This window comes from Tenrec ecaudatus, chromosome 1 (assembly GCF_050624435.1).
Source record: "Tenrec ecaudatus isolate mTenEca1 chromosome 1, mTenEca1.hap1, whole genome shotgun sequence".
Taxonomy (NCBI): Eukaryota; Metazoa; Chordata; class Mammalia; order Afrosoricida; family Tenrecidae; genus Tenrec; species Tenrec ecaudatus.
Genome location: NC_134530.1, coordinates 12,255,639 through 12,272,361, shown reverse-complemented (window position 1 = coordinate 12,272,361; position 16,723 = coordinate 12,255,639). Strand labels below are relative to the sequence as shown.

At 52.0% G+C, this 16,723-nt stretch overlaps 1 protein-coding gene across 1 annotated transcript in view; it reads right to left on the bottom strand.

Moving 5' to 3' along the window:
* The window catches only part of LOC142442770 (complement C3-like), a 35,688-nt gene extending 23,872 nt beyond the window's left edge, over positions 1-11,816 (bottom strand). Inside the window, exons 1-14 of the mRNA XM_075544092.1 lie at positions 11,746-11,816; positions 11,402-11,609; positions 8,081-8,255; positions 7,798-7,868; positions 7,584-7,672; positions 7,388-7,470; positions 7,102-7,189; positions 6,255-6,357; positions 6,041-6,161; positions 5,655-5,770; positions 4,390-4,599; positions 3,985-4,158; positions 3,508-3,669; positions 3,138-3,267 (exon numbers count right to left, since the gene is read on the bottom strand). Coding sequence (XP_075400207.1) covers positions 3,138-3,267; positions 3,508-3,669; positions 3,985-4,158; positions 4,390-4,599; positions 5,655-5,770; positions 6,041-6,161; positions 6,255-6,357; positions 7,102-7,189; positions 7,388-7,470; positions 7,584-7,672; positions 7,798-7,868; positions 8,081-8,255; positions 11,402-11,609; positions 11,746-11,816 — 1,801 coding nt within the window. The remainder of the gene's footprint in view (positions 1-3,137; positions 3,268-3,507; positions 3,670-3,984; positions 4,159-4,389; positions 4,600-5,654; positions 5,771-6,040; positions 6,162-6,254; positions 6,358-7,101; positions 7,190-7,387; positions 7,471-7,583; positions 7,673-7,797; positions 7,869-8,080; positions 8,256-11,401; positions 11,610-11,745) is intronic.
* Positions 11,817-16,723: the final 4,907 nt, after the last annotated feature.

The following is a 16,723-nucleotide window of genomic DNA, read 5'->3' as shown; positions in this document are numbered from 1 at the left end:
GACCACACAGCTCACAGGTGGCAGAGCCAGGATGAGAACCCAGCCAGCCCCCCAGGGCTGCCTTCCTCCCATCTTCCTGACCCCAGGCTCAGAGCTGCTTCCTTCTCTCCACACCCTGGCCTTGCATCTGACATGCATAATCCAAACTGCCTCTTGGCATGCAGTGCTCCTTCCTCCTCTCCTGTAGTTCCCTCCCAAGGAGCCCTGGGGGCGCCGTGGTGATGACTTGGGCTGTGATTGGCAAGGCCGGCAGTTCAAAACCACCTGCTGCTCCTTGGGAGAAAAAAATGAGGCTTTCTACTCCCATCAAGAGTGGCAGTCTCCCACCTTCCCCTGACCCTCCTGGTATGGCTACTCTCATTATTGGTCCTGAGGGGTTTATGTGTCCTGGATTCCCTGTGTTGCAAGCTCTTATCTATACTCATGTACACGATCTGGTCTAGCTGGATTTGTAAGGTTGAATTGGGATCATGATAGTTGGGGGAGGAAGCATTAGAGAGCTAGAAGAAAGTTGTATGTTTCATTGGTGCTATACTGCACCCTGACTGGCTCGTAATGATCTACATATAATCCCCTCCCTGGGGGACAGACAACAAAAGAGTGGGTGAAGGGAGATGTCGGACAGTGTAAGATATGAAAAAAATTATCAAGGGTTTGTGAGGGAGGGAGGGGGAAAATGAGGAGATGATACCAAGGGCTCAAGTAGAAAGAAAATGTTTTGAGAATGATGATGGCAACAAACGAATTAATATGCTTGACACAATGGATGGATGGGTGGATTGTGATAAGAGTTGTAAAATGATTTTAAAAAGAAAAACAGAAAAAGAGTGACAGTCTCAGAAACCCACAGAGGCATTCTACCCTGGCCTAGACATAGGGTCACCGTGAGTCGGCATGCACGTGCTGGCAGTGAGTTGGGTTTTTGGTTCATTTCCCTCCTGGAGCCTTGGTGGCATAGTGGGTTATACCGTAGACCAGCCACTAGAAACCCCCAGCCACTCCTTGGGAGGAAGATGAGGCTTTCTACTCCCAGAAAGATCTGTAGCCTCCGCAAACCCACACGGGTTCTATTCTGTGTGGCAGGGTCGCTGTGACTTGACGGCTGTGCATATGAGCTCAGGGTCACTGTGGTTGCTCTTGTTGGTCGTGGCGGTTGAGTAAGCCCATCCGTACGCAGTAGGGATGGACTGTTGTCATCCATGGTGCCATTGTTTGGTTTTCCGAAGTAGATCACCAGGCTTTTCTTCCTGGTCTTCAGCTATGTCCAGCACAGCCGCATGAAAGCTTCCCTGGACAGAGGGTGAGTAGCTTCGTTGGAGGGGTGTTGGCCAGAAATGGAATCTGGGTTTCCTGCTTGGAAGTTTAGAATGGTATCTGTGAGACAGCACAACTCTCATCACAGAGGCTTTCTGAAGCCAAATCTACTGCCATCGAGTCAAATCCATCCCACAGTGATGCTATATCAGATTTCTGAGATTGTAAATATTTCCGGGAGCAGACAGTCTCGTCTTTCTCTTGTGGAGTGGTGGGTGGGTTTGAACCACTGACTGTGTGGGTAACAACCCAATGCCACTAGTTCACAGAAGCTAGGGATCCAACAATTGCACATCCCAGATGCCTTTGTTGCTAGGACCCTGGATAGGATTTAGCCTGTGCCATTGAGATACTCTTGGGTGAGGCGTGGAAGGTGGAAGGGAAGTAAGACCATTTCCCCTGCAGCCATGGTTGCTGATGAGTGGGCGTCAGACCACGTGTGTTCTTGCATGGCCATGCTTCCTTAAATTTCCTCCACAGTAAAAACTGCAGCAGGGTCAGCCTTTGAGTCCCAGCAGGCAGCCCCACAACATCCACTCCTATGGATTGTCTAATGATTTCATAAGCTACCAATCCCCTTTATGAAATCTCTTCCTGCTTGAAGTAACTGGAGTGTTTTCCCTTTCCTGCTACCAGTGCTGATGGACACAGTGGGCTGGGAAATCAGGAGGGAGATGCCATGCTTTATCTCTGACCTGCATTCCTCTTTGTCTCCAGTCTCTTCAGAGAGCGGCGGTGGCGGCTAGAAGGGGGGCTTTCAGGGCAGTGCCAGTCTGGGAGTCAGAGGGAGAAAAATGATTACTGAGACAGTACTTAAGATCATTAGCAGCATCCTTGATGATATGAATTGATTACTTACAGTGTGTTCAGGGCTTTCTATGGCATTGTGCCTTTGAGCAAGTTACTTAACCTCTCTGCTATAAGTTTCCTAGTTGTGTAAATGGATCTATTATAAACTAAAAGGAAAACAGAAAACAAACCCAAACGCACTGCCAGCGAGTCGATTCCAACTCACAGTGCCCTGGCGGGACACAGTAGAACGGCTCTTGTGTGTTCCTGAGATTGTCATCTTCACGGGAGTAGAGATGTCACCTTTCTCCCACAGAGCAGCTGGTGGTTGGCACTGCCGACCTTGGGGTTACCAGCCCCATGCACAACCCACTATGCCATTAGGACGCCTGGATCTACCATAGCTCTATTCATAAAGCTATGCATATGAAAGTACTCAGTACAGGGTTGAACATGCAATAAATAGGAATAATTACGATATCATTATTTAGAACTAAAAGAAGACACTTTTATTAAAAAAAATTTTTTTAAGAAGACACTTTTAGTTGTCTCCAGTCGCTGTTCTACTTTCTCTCCTACGGCAATGAAACGACCATCTTTTATCTATCACCCAATACGAGCTACATTCCCTAGTCTCCCTAGGCAGGGCCATGTGCCTTGGTTCTAAAAGATGAGATATGAGATAAGTATTTTCTCCTTTCTACTTATCTCCATGCATCTGCCTGGAATAAGGTCATGGTGTACCATACGGACCATGGCAGAAGCTCAAGCTAGAAGGTGCTTGAGTCCCTGGGATTTTACTATGTGATAGATATTTCACAGATCACTGTTGATTTTTGTCTTGAATAGTTGTCAAGCATATGACTTAATGAACACACAATACGTTAGTTATATTGTCCTCATATTAGGAATTAAAAAAAAGAGACCTATAAAGGGAATGCGACTCATCTGGGATGAAGGTGTGGACGCCAAAGCCCTTATTCATAACCAGTAAGCAGCACTACTTCATCCCATCCCTCCCTCCCTGCCTGTACCTGAGCTTGCCAGGGTGTTCATCCCCGTGCTGATCTTCAGGTCCAGTCCAGCGTCCTTGAACACAGCAAGCCTGTCTTTCCCACTGCCTGATGTGCAGCCAATGTCATGTTTCTCTACGACATCCCAGACCTGCAGTCAAGACAGAAATTTGGATTTGGCTCCCATATGAGTCTAAGGAAGAAGCAACAGTGCACTGTGCTTACTGGTTTGAATATCAATTCTCATTCCATCTTGAGCTTATTGAGCTCTTACCCCCTTCCAGTTGTGGTTCTGTGTACCTTATCCTTGAACATTCCCAACCCTCGATTTGCCAAGGTTCCAGATAGAATTCCCAGGAAAGCTTTTGGCTCAAAGCCCACATGCGCTCACCTTCTTCTGAGTGAGCTTGTGTTTGTTGTTCAAAACATAGACAGCCTTATCCACAGCCACTAGTCCCACTGTGGCCTCTGCATCACCTGTCACCTTCAGGTCCACCTTGCTGTTGGGCTCAAAATGATGGATGCTTTCTTCCTGCTTCAAGCTAACCTTCAGCTGATCCAGGAGAAACAGAGACGTCAGAGGCCCACAGACATCCTAGGGGCTGCCCCAGCTCCATTCTTGGGTTATGTCCCCTACTGTTCTGGTGGACGAACAGCTGGGAGCTCCACACATATCTTTGAATCATACCCACCCCCTGGGTTGAGCTTTTAAGGCCACATCTCCTCCTCTTGCTCTCCCGTGCCCGCCAGACTGTGAACCCCTGCTGAACTTGTACAGGACATCTCTGGAGCGTTATGATGATGACATACAACTTCAAGATACTTATCTCACCGTCCCCATGCATCTGTCATTCACATCAATCCATACAGAATCAGCCACCAACTCAGGGTCCTGGCTTGCTCCCTTGGGCAGTAAATAAAAGGCCACGATGCGGAAGGAGGGCAGCATTTCTGGAGTCACGTCAAAAATGGCTGATGTGTAGACGCCTCCCTGGCTTTTTGGCTGATGTTTGGCAAGCACGATCTGACCCTTACTCAGCACCTTGGAGACAATTGAGGCTAAGATGAGAATGGCTTGCCAAGTTCTTCCCGAAACTGTCTCAGGCCACCAGGAGAGGGTCCACAGTCCCTTTTCTTTAGTCCCTTGGTCTGAACCCACCCCAAATTATTCCCACCTTTCCCCTTTCATTCATAGTCCCTTCAACCTAAGTAGCCAGAGTATGCTAGAGAAAGAATTGCTTGGTGCCGGCAGGCCCTGGTACTAGTTTCTTACCAGGATGGTGAAGTGGGTGATCTGGTCCTTGGTTGAGGGGTTCCGATGCCTTGTGTTGAGGCTCAGGTGGATGCTGCTGCCAACTTCTGTGCTCAGTGACTTTACTTCAATATGCAAGAAGTTCCCTGACCCATCCTGAGTTGAGTAGGGCTGAGCTGTCATCCTGGCAGATGCCTGCTCTTCTGGCTGGAGATGCTCATTAGTTTCTACCTGAAGAGAGTGATGGAGAACTGAACCCTCACCCTTTCAGATCACACGGTCCCAATCCCACCATCTCTAACCTATCCGATTGGTACCAGTATAGGGAGCTGGTTCAGATGTGCCTCTGTATTGATGGTCAGAGCAGCTACCCCATCGGCTGAGGTATGCACTTTGTGGCCTTCACTATGGACGATGACTCCGGAGGCTGGAGACCCATCAGGGTTTGAGACAAAGACCTGGGATGGAATCTGGGGTGAGATGAGTGACAGGCCCGGGGGTGGCCTGGCATGAGATGTGGGAACTGGGGCTGCAATATGAGTAGGATTTCCTTGTACACCTGGGCAACAGTCATTAAAATATCTATGATTGGCGCCTTGTAGAGTTTGTCAGCACACAATCCTAGATGGGGCCCTATATCTTAGTGCACCCCGGGAGAAGGCCTGAAGGTGGAGGGGATAGGGGGAAACAGGCGGGGTGCAGAAAACATGGGTAGAGTTGTCACCTGGGATAACTCTAGCCTTCCTAAGGTCCCTCACATCATCAGAACCCTTCTCCCAGCCCAAATGTACTGCCACGTTGACAAACAAGCATATTAAACCAGCACAGTTGCCAGGCAAGACAGATGCTCAAAGATGACCACCTCTCAGCCTCAGTGTGGCTCTTCAGCCCTCGACAATGAACTTCTAGAGCAGCGGTTCTCAATCTGTGGGTCGTGACCCCTTGGGGGGGTCAAGCGACCCTTTCAAAGGGGTCGTCCGATTCACAACAGTAGCAAAATGACAGTGATGAAGGAGCAACGAAAATAATTTCATGGTTGGGAGGGGTGTCACTACAACATGAGGAGCTGTATGAAAGGGTAGCGGCATTAGGAAGGTTGAGGACCACTGCTGTAGAGCCACCCATCACTCAACCGAGGAGGCCCCCTAGGACTCGAAAGAGCTTGGGGTTGATTTTGGAGGCGTGGATGATGGATTTAGCTCTCAGGCAGATGAGTGGAAGGGGACAGACAAGTCCAAGGTGTTTTCTTTTTGGTTTCTGGATGTCTGCTTTAGAAAGACCCTGACCCTGAAGGTGAATGGCATTCCTGGCTTGAAATACTGGGGTGTCCTGATAAACTGGATGTTGTAGGGGCTCCGGACAATCTTCACTCCCGAAGTCTCTGTCTGGACCATCTCCCCGCCTGTAGAGACAAGGAAGATGATGGGGCTTTGTACAAGAAGCGCCATTTCTTGGGGGCATGGCATGAATGTGGGAGCGGGGTCCATGTTGGTGAAGGTAGGGAGAGATCCTGACACAGTTTCGGCTTCTCCCAGGCCTGCTCTGATCTTCCATTTCTTTGATGTGAAAGCGGAGACTGGGAGGGGGGCCGAGGCCACACCTCGGGCACCTGGGCTGGGAAAGGATGCAGGTGTCTTTGGCCCTGGCGCAGGAGCCTGGGTGAAGGGGTCACCTGTGGAGAACACGGTGATGTTGACGTAGATTGATGCCCCGATGAACTCTTCTTCTGGCCCTTGGAATGCAGCTATCAACGTGTCTTTCAGGAGGTAGGCATGGCCCAGGCCTTCAGATACCTGTAACACAGGAGAGCGGAGGGGAAGATGGCTTCTTTGGGGAAGGGGGAAGGGTCTGGTGGGATAGGGAGTGAGAGGGTGGGACTCAGTCACCTCCACCCTCTGCAGGGAGCTTTCGATGGGGACCCGGCGGGAATCCAGTGACACCCCGAAGATAGCCAGAGCGTGTCCATCCACCGGCTTGTTGAATAAGTATCTGGGAGAGAGTGGGCCATTGCACGGGCTCTGAAACACCCGCACAGCCTCGTGTGGCTGCAGCGAGGGGCTGTCTGGCTTCACGCATCTTTGTCCCTGAACACCTAGAAGATTTCATGGCCAACCCACAAAATCCTCGCGGGGAGGGGCAAGGGTGTAAGCCTCACTGGTTGCAGACGTGGCCCAGGGAACCTCCCAAGAGGGCAGGGGTAGCCTGTGGCACCGTTTGGAGGCCACGTAGCAGTCTGAGAACTCATTGGCCTGTGAACCTCCTCAGGCAGATGACAGGTGGCTGGGCCAGCGTCTTAGAGCTGCGGGAACGGCCTGTACAACTTCCAGGAGAGGCGGACTTGACCTTCACCACCTCAGAGCCATGGAGTTGGTCTGCAGATCTCACCAGGCCGACAGTGAGACACGAGCACTTCACAGAGCTGCCAAGGCGGGCTGGACAACCTCATAGACTAGCAGAGGTGACTTTTCAGAGATGCTCAGAGCAGGATCACGAAGGGGCCTCTGTGACTTGTACAAGCCTGTTGGGTAGACCGGGAGCCCTGGACAGTCTTTAGCCCTGAAGAGATGGTCCGTGGAACCTTAAGGGTGAGCAAGGGCGGCTTGGACTAGCTCAGAGGTGGCAGAGGACCGGGTCCAACACACTGAAAGCTAAAGTTGGGCCCTTTCTCTTGACTGGCCAGGGCCCTGATGTTTCTGGTCCTGTAGCAGGACTAGGGGAGAGAGGACGACTCACCTGGCCTGGATGTCGATGCCCAGAGCTTTGTCATTGAGGTAGAAGAAAGTCTTGTTTGGGGTCAGCTTGACCTCAAAGGACGGGAGCACTGGATGGGATCAGGCAGGGGAACCCTGAGCAGTTACCCTCCACCACTCACCCCTCTGTGCTGGAGCCTTCCTCAGTGCCTCTGAGGACCCCCAGGGGCCAGGACACGTGGGCCAGCTGAACTTGTGAGCCCTCTTTCCCATGCCCGACCCTGTCCCTTGTGTGTGGCATCTTGCCCACCCTGGTACACCCTTCTCACCATACTCCTTCACCTCAAAGGCTGCCTTGAATAACTGCTTGGGGGCACTCTGGTAGCTGGCTTCAATGCTCCAAGTCCCCAAGCTGAGGCAGAGGTCAGAAGAGATGTCTGAGAAGGTGGCCCCCGCAACACGCCACTAAAGGGTCCCGCCTCAGACCTCAGGTGCTCAGACAGGGCCAGGGCAGGGCCAGGGCACCTGATGAGCTCCGGGAGGTGGAAGGAGTTGACGAAGAAGCCGTCCTTGGCCAGCAGACTCTGGCTGAGCACCGTAATTCCCTCTGGGTTCTGTGGGGACAGGGCACGGGGCTGCTGATGCCCCTCTGGGAGGGCCCGTGTGGCTCCACATACATCTCGTGGGACCTAGTGGCCGCGTCCGGAGTCTCCCTCCCACTCCCGTCAGGGGAGATCACCTTGATGTGCAGATTGAATGGCCTGGTCGCAGGATTCATCTTGGGATCCACTGTGAACACGCGGTACTGAACTGTGGGAAGACTGCGCATCAGATCCAACAAGGGAGGGCGAGAGAGTGTGGGAGATGCAAGGATCTGGGGCCATGGGGAGGATCCCGGGTGGGGGGTGGGGGTGGTGCTTAGGAATCGGGGAAGATTTTAGGGCCCAGGACCACATTAGTCATTGGGGGAGGGTGTGGGGAGGAGTCAGTGCTTGCCCCAGGCCCAGTGCTGGGGGCTGTACCCCAGTGCTCAGGGGTGTAGATGGTCTTGTCTGTCTGGATGAAGATGTAGCCAGCGTGGGGAGCCACAAGCACATGCTTCTCCATGAACAGGGAGGTCGAGCTAGGCCCCCAGTTTGCCTGGATGGTGACATATTGCTGTCCTGGCTTTGGGGGGTAGAACAAATTCTCTGGAACCTGGAGAAGAGATGTTCCACATTCTTCAGGCCATGTGGGGGGCCACGCTCCGTGGAGGCAGAGCTCTCGGGTCGGATCTTGGGGGTGAAGTGGCTGAGTCAGGGCTATCAGGCTCGGCCTCTGGGAGTAGGGGAGCCATGTACTGCTGCGCAGATAGGTCACTGCACAACGGGGTGCTGCGAGCCAGCCCACACTCAACCGCCTCAACCACCAGTCCTGGTGTGAGGATGGAGCTTCCAGAGGCGGGGCACCTCTTCCTTTTCACGAGACCCCTGGTGGCACAGCGAGTTAAGCCCTGTGCTGCTAACCGAGGCTTTCTGCTCCCTTAAAGAGGTACAGCCTCAGGCAAGGAGAGGGGGAAAGAGGAGCTGATCCCAAGGGCTCGAATAGAAAGTAAATGTGTAGAAAATGATGATGCCCCCTGTAGAAGAATGCACTTCAGAGGACAGCCCTGAAGCGACTGCTCAGGGAGAGGGACATGTCTGATCAGAGCACATGGGAGCAAACGAAGAGGGAAGAAGAGAGAGAGTGGAGCACATCCTGGCCCACCAAGCCCCGAGGATGATATTCCTGCTCAGAGCAGCCAGTGCACAGAGAGGATCATAGGGCTGACTCCACCACAAGACAGGATGTCTCTCACTGACCCATAGCTCTAACGGGGACAACACTGGAGACAGTGCGGGAATTGTGCCGGATCTGACCCCACTACACCAGGGCGAAACACTAAGGGCGTGCAACAGAACAGAGCAAGGAAGTCCCCAGGGAAGACCAAAAATAGACTTTGGGGCCAGGGTCTAGCACCCCATCAGACCCGATCTGAAGAGACTCCTAAAAGTCAACCGACAGACCTGGAACTGTTTATAGGCTTTTCTTTTTTTGTCATAGTTGTTGTTTCATTTTATTTTTGTTGTGATGTTTCGCTCTGGTTTGTTTTTGTCTCTGCAGGTCTATCTGGGTAAGATAGGTGGGATAAACAATCCAGAGGAGAAAACAATGGACCGAGGGTTCCAGGGAGACACAGGAGAGGGGGAGGCAGGGGAAAGAAAGGTGGGGTGTCAACAAACCCAGGGACAAAGGAACAGCAAGTGATCTGAAATCGATGGTGAGGAGGGTGTGGGATGCCTGATAGGACTTGATCAAGGCCAATGTAGCGGAGAGGAACTCCTGAAACCCAAATGAAGGCTGAGCATGATAGTGGGACAAGAGGAAAGTAAAAGGAAATAGAGGAAAGACCTAGGAGACCAAGAACATTTATAGAGGTCTAAATACAGGCATGTACATATATAAACATATTTATATATAATGATAGGGAACTAGATCTATGTACATGTATTTATATGTTAAGTATTAAGGTAGAAGACAGATGAGTACTCCCTCAACACATGAACACGTTGTTCTAATAACCCGGCATTCTGTGATGCTCACCTTCTCAACACAATTGCTGAAGACAAAACGGGTGCATAAGCAAATGTGGTGAAGAAAGCTGATGGTGCCTGGCTATAAAAAGATATAGTGTCTGGGGTCTTAAAGGCTTGAAGATAAACAAGTGGACATCTAGCTGAGAAGCAACAAAGCCCACATGGAAGAAGCACACCGGCCTGTGTGATCATGAGGTATTGATTGGATCAGGTATCAGGCATCAAAGACCCAGAACAAAAAATCATATCAATGTGAAATCATATCAATGTGAGTGTGGAGTGGAGACCCAATGCCCATCTGTTGAAAATTGTACATCCTTTTACAGAAAGATCACAAGGACGAAACAAACCAGTCAGGGTGTAGTGTAGCACCGATGAAACATACAACTTTCCTCTACTTCTTTAATGCTTCTTCCCCCCACTATCATGACCCCAATTCTACCTTACAATTCCGGCTAGATCAGAGCATGTACACTGGTACAAATCAGAGCTGGAAACACAGGGAATCCAGGACAGATAAACGGAAACCCCTCAAGACCAATAATGAAAGTAACCATACCAGGAGGGGCAGGGGGAGGTGGGGGTGGGGGGAATGGGGAACTGATCACAATGATCTACATGTACCCCCTCCCAGGGGAACAGACAAAAGAAAAGTGGGTAAAGGGAGACATTAGTCAGTATATGACATGAAAAAAATTATAAATTTCAAGGGTTTATGAGGGAGGTAGGGTGTGGGAAGGGGAAAATGAGCTGATCCTAAGGGCTCAAGTAGAAAGGAAATGTTTTGAGAATGGTGGTGTGAGCATATGTACAAATGCGCTTGGTACAATGGGTGTATGTCTGGAATGTGATAAGATAAAATGATTAAAAAAATAAAATGATGATGGCAACGTATGTACAAATATGCTCGATACAATTGATGCATGAATGTTACAAGAGCTGTCAGAGCTCCAAGAAAGTGATTGAAATATAGATATAGAGTTACAGTCTCGTAAACCCGTAAGGTCAGCTCCACACTGTCCTGGCCGGCACTGTGCGTGGGAATGGACTCAGGCAGCGAGAAAGCACTGGAACTGGCCTGCTTGCCAAGTCATGTTCCCACCAGCAGAGGGCGCCCCTTTACAACTTGCACATGTGGCCACTGAGCTGATTCGGACCCAATGGCCAACTGGTGTGGGGGGTGGTGGTGGTGGTGGTGGTGCTGCAGCGCGGTACTGTGCCCCACGGCATTTTCCGTGGTTAATCGTTCAGAAGCCAACAGCCAGCCCTTTCAGCGGACTGATATTTGAGCATGTTAATTGCACCTCCCAAATAAAAAACCAAACTCCCTGCCATCCAGTTGATGCCAATTCATAGTGACCCTACAGGACAGGGGACAACTGCCCCTGTGGCTTTCTGAGACCGTAACTCTCTAGGGCAGGAGAAAGCCCTGTCTTTCTCCCCAGGAGCCGCTGGTGGCTTCCAAACTGCTGACTTAGCGGATAGCAACTCAGCCCGTAACCGTTACGCCCGTCACCAAGGTTGATATGGAACCCCCCACGGACTCCTTATCACTCCCTACTGGACAATGGCAGTCCTCTTGAGAGCCCGGTCTGAGGGGACTTCTGAATGGAGAAGATGGGAAAGGCGTGGCAAGAACTTCCAGTCCTTGCATGGAGTCTGTCCCCTCCACTGTCATTGCTGACCCAGCATCCGCTTTATAGCCTCCCGCCCTTCCCTGTCACCCACCGTCACGGAGACTTTGTCCATAAAGTGGTTTTGAGGTGAGAGAGTGAGCTGCCCCTGGGCCACCATGGTAGTCTTCCTGGGGAAGTCCCACACGGTAAGGTTCACCTTCAGGGGCCCCCCGAGAGGCTGTGGGGAGTCACTGTGGGCCTGGACGTAGACGTCTTCGGGGCTGCCCACCCGCAGGACTCGGGGGCTCACCAGGATGTACCTGCCAGAAGACAAACACAGGTGCATGAAGGGGAGTGGGGAAACTCACATGGGGAAGCAGCAGAGACCACAGGCGTCATAGGGAATCACACAGATGCCCCATGTGACTGGGAGGTCCCTCAGTCCCCCAGACTCACAGCGGCTCCGCATGGGCCAGGGAGGATCCCCAGAGGAGTAGAATCAGCCCCAGGGACCAGGGCACGTCCATGGTGGGTGGGCAGGTGATGTGGGGCTTCAGCTCCCAAGTGTCCCTACAGCTGCTGTCCTGACCCTGGCCTCTTTGGCTTGGGCTGGCCCTGATGGGTTAATATCTAATCGGGTGTGGGTCAGGGGTTCCCAGAAATCCCCTGGGAGCAGAGGTGCGGCTCCTCCCTCCATAGTCACCCTGAGAAGTGGCCCAGTGCCCCCATCAGGGACCAGCAGAGGAGCCACTCCTCCCAGGAGCCAGGGCGGGCCTGACCGGAAAACCCTCCCCTCCCCCAGCAGAGAGCCTAGGCCCTGTGACCCAGAACATTGAACTTGGAGCTTAATTGGGATTGGCCAGCAGGGACAGGACACTTCCCTCCTCCCCCACCCTCCAGCTCTTGGGAAATTGACTGACTTAGCTGATCCAGGGAGTGGATCAGCTGTGTTCCCAGGCCACACATAGTCTTAGGGACCGTCAATGGCCACCTGAATGGCATTTTGCTCTCTGGCCTCAGCACCCACTGGGAAGAAACCTTCAGAGAAAGCCTCCCACACCCCTAGGTCCTTCTTCACCCATGCGATCATGGTTTTCTCTTGCCTCGCAGGAGATTTGGGGGCCTGGCGGACCGTGACCATTGTTCACTGTTCCTTAACCACACCCACCCCGGCTGCTTCTCCAGAAGACAGATTATATATCTTAAACCAGGGAGAAAATTCATGGCGCCTGACATGGTGCTGGAAGCAGGCTGGCTCTGTCTCAGGATGTGACTCGCCAATTGTGTCATGTGCCTTTCAGGAAGGCTCTGGACTGGCTGTGTCGTACCTGCCTGCTCCGAGGGCACCCCCACCAGCGATGGTGGCCCCCAGACTTCTGTCGGGCTGGCACATGAGGCTGTCTGGCTCTGTCTGCTACTGGGAACTCTTTCACACCAGTAGGGGGAATCTTGCCAACCAGGGGGCTTGAGACTGTCCCCCACCCAATGATATTACAGGCTATGGATCTAGTGGCACCCTCCCCCCTTCCCAACATAGGTCGAACTCCTCACTCCTGTGATTCATTTGGAAAGACGGTCTTTGAAGACGTTAACCTAGGGGTATGAGGCCCGGTCCAATCTCAGGGTTGACCTCGTTGTTGTTGCTAGGTGCTGTGGACTCGGAACGGCCCCGACACAATGCCTTCTTCACAACTGTTACTCTGCTGGCGCCCATTGTTCCAGCCACTGTGCCCAGCCATCTCACTGGGGGTCTTCCTCTTGTTTGCTTACCCTCTACGGACTGGCTCCTCTGGATACCATGTCCAAAGGAGACGAGACAGTCTTGCCATCCCTGCCTCCAAGGAGCATTGTGGCTGTACTTCTTCCAAGATGGATCTGTTTCTTCTGGTGGTCTGTGGGAGTGTCAGTCTTCTTTGCCAGCACCATATCGTTCTCATAAAAGAGGTGATTAGACAGAGGGAGAGAGAGAGAGAGAGAGAGAGAGAGAGAGAGAGAGAGAGAGAGAGAGACAGACAGACAGACTATGTTCATCTGGGTAGACTAGAGAAACAAATCCAGAGACACTCATATGTGTAAGAGAGAGAACTTTATGTCAAAGAGCAATTGTACATTAAGAAAACATCCCAGCCCAGTCCAGATCAAGTCCATAAGTCTGATATTAGCCCATAGGTCCGATACCAGTCTGTAAATTCCTCTTCAGGCTCTGAAACACCTGCAATGATGTCGAGTGGGCCAGTGGGTGGGAAGTCTTGTGGATCCAGTGGCGGTGGAAGCATCTTAGTGCTGGCAGGGGTCTCCATGTGGCTTCTCCAGCTCCAGGACTCTAGCATCGCTCCATGTGTCTTGTCCGCAGAAAGACAAAACAGAGAGGGCATGGGTCTGGCCTCCAGTGAGCTATTTATCTCCTTAGCGCCTCCAAATGAAGTCATCCAGCTGCGATCTGATTGACAGGCTAAAACTCCACTCCTTCACTCTTAGGAGTCTCAAGTTAACACCAGATATGTACCTACCACAGAGAGACACACAGGGAGAAGGTCCATCTGCCCTCACACCAAGGACACTGACTGAGCAATGCCTGGGGCTCCTGGAAGTGGGAGCGGCAAGAAAGATTTACTCTAGAACAGGGCCAGGAACGTCGTCCTAAGTGCCATGAAACACCAAAACCAGACCCACTGCCATCGGGTGGGTGCCAACTCATAGCGACCTTCTAGGACAGGGTAGAACTGCCCCTGTGAGTTCTGAGTATGGGAGTAGAAAGCAAGTCTTTCTTTTCCTGGAAGAGCTGGTGGCTTTGAACTGCTGACCTGGTAGTTAGCCGCCCAACTCTGATCACTACACCACCAGGACTTCTTGGGCCCTGGAAAGCCCCCGGAATCATTCACATCAGCTAGCATTGCCAATCTCACCAAAGGGTCACAGTACCGGGCGTCCCATTAGGGGTGAAACTAGTGAAGCGTTTGACCCGTGTGGCCTGCGACTGATGCTGTAAGGACCCAGATGGCCCTTGGCAGAGCAAGACCCTCGATGAGACAGAGGGACACGGTGGCAGCGTCCGTGGGCTCCAACAGAAGGACAGTTGGGAGGGTGTCGCAGGACCGGGCGGTGCTTGGTCCCGTTACACACCGGGTCACTCTGAGCAGGAACCGACTCAACAACAGATAAGGGCTCGGAATTAAGGCTCCTGATTTCCTGGGCTAGGAATGCTGGTGGCGCAGTGGTTACACGCTCAACCCCGAACTGACCATTAGCAGTTCGAACCCACCAGCTGCCCGGTGGGAGAAAGATGTGGCAGGCGGCTTCCGTCAAGATGGAAATGCTCAAACCCACCTGGATCAAGTTGATTCCGACTCATCGAGACCCTACAGGACGGAGTAGAACCGTCCCTTTGGGTCTCTGGGGCTGTACACCTTGATGGCAGCAGAATGATTCCTTTTTCTCTCCCAGGGCAGCTGGCGAGTTAGAACTGCTGACCTCGATGGGAGCAGCCCAATGGGTAACAGATTCCAGGGGCAGCTTTACTCTGTCCTATCCGGTTGGGTGACATTTTCCATTGTTCCATTTGCCTGTGGCTGCTGACCTTGAAGAAAGAAGACTGAAGAAGAACCGATGTATTTGAATGACGATGCTGGCGAAGCAGACTGAAAGTCCCACGAGCTGCCAAAAGAACAAACAGACCCGTCGTGGAAGAAGTACAGCCAGCAGGCCCCTTAGAGGCCAGGCTGGCGAAGCTTTGTTTCCACGTTGTTTTCTTTTTTTTTTTTCCACGTTGTTTTCAACGTGCTTTGGGCATGTGGTCAGGAGAGACCAGTCCCTGGAGGAGGACGTCATGTGTGGTCAAGTGGAGGGGCGGCGACAGAGAGGAATGGAGAGACAGAGCGCAGCAACAATGGGTTTAAACAGAGGAGTGATCCTGAGGATGGTCAGATAGTGCAGCAGTTCTCAACCTGTGGGTCGTGACCCTTTGGAGGGGGGTGTCGAATTTCACCGGGGTCAACTAGGGCCATCAGAAAACACCTATTCCCAACGGTCTTAGGAATGGAGACACCTCTATCTGTCTCCAGATGGGTCCGCCCATCTGCAGATACGCCCACATACGAGTACCTGGCGTGGACAGTTACCCAGGCTACACCATGCTGCAAGACAACGTTTCATTGATTTGTCCTTAGAAATAAATATTTCACCCTATAGAATGACCTACTGTTTTGTGGTGCATCACTGTGCTTTCATGATGTTCCATTTGTAACAATGAAAAGACATCCTGCGTATCAGACATTTACATGACGGTTCATGACAGCAGCAAAATGACAGCGATGAAGTAGCAACAAAAATAATGTTACGGTTGGGGGTCACCACCACATGAGGAACTGCACGAGAGGGTCGCAGCATGAGGAAAGTTGAGAACCGCAGGGATAGTGTTTCATTCTGTTGTTTGCACGGTCTTTCTGAGTCAGATCAAACAACAACAACAACAACAAGCCTGACAGCGCTTTCCTTGGGTGTGTGACCGTTTTATAAGGAAGACTGAAGAGAACGGAGTCCTGTTTTGCTCTTTGCCCTGCTGTTTTCTTTGGATTCTGCCTTTGCCTCTAGGGACCGCACCATGTGGTCTGCCGCCCCTGGGAGCTGTCAGCGCTCTGCCCTGTTTCTCCTCAGCTCCTCAGGACGGCACACCCGCTGGCCTGTGATCTCCTCACTCCCCGCTTCACCTGCCTGCTTCATCCCCGGGCAGCTGCATGAGTCTGAGCATCTGACCCACGCACGTGAGCTGGACTGGGCTGGGCCGCCTTCTCGATATTAAACTTGTTCTGGTGCATATGTGAAGGTCACTGGTTTTGTTTCTCCAGAAACCTCCGCCTGACTCAGCACCTTCTGTTCTGAGTATGCGCATGGAAGTCTCTCAGCAAATTTGGGAGTCAGAATTGCCACCCACTGTGCAGATGAGCAAAAGGAGGCTCTGAGAGGAAGGGAAAGCCCAGGGAGATGTAAGTGTGTGTGTGTGTGTGTGTGTGTGTGTGTTGGGCGGTGGCGCGGCAGTGCAGAAGTATGAGCCCAGGCTGTGTAGAGCTCTGAGCAGCCCTCCTAAATTTACAGTACGCCAGTTTAAAACAGAAGAATTAGCAGGATCAAAATAAAGCCTGGTTAAAAACAAACAAACAAACAAATAAATAAAGTCTGCCTGGCTCTGGGAAGCAAACGAGGCTTAATTTGGAAAGTTCTCGAACACGGGTCAGCACAGTCTGCTGCCCAGTGAGCCTTTTCCTGTGGGCCCGTGCCTCCCCACCAGATGTCCTCTCGCTCCTCTGTCCTGGGGTGGGGCCCCTAGGTGTCCAGGACTGGAGGTTAACCCTCAGAGTGTCACAGACTCTCTCTCCTCAGCACCTCCTAATTTTGTCTCTGGCCTGGACTCCTCCTGCTCCCATTTCCAGCGTCTCTG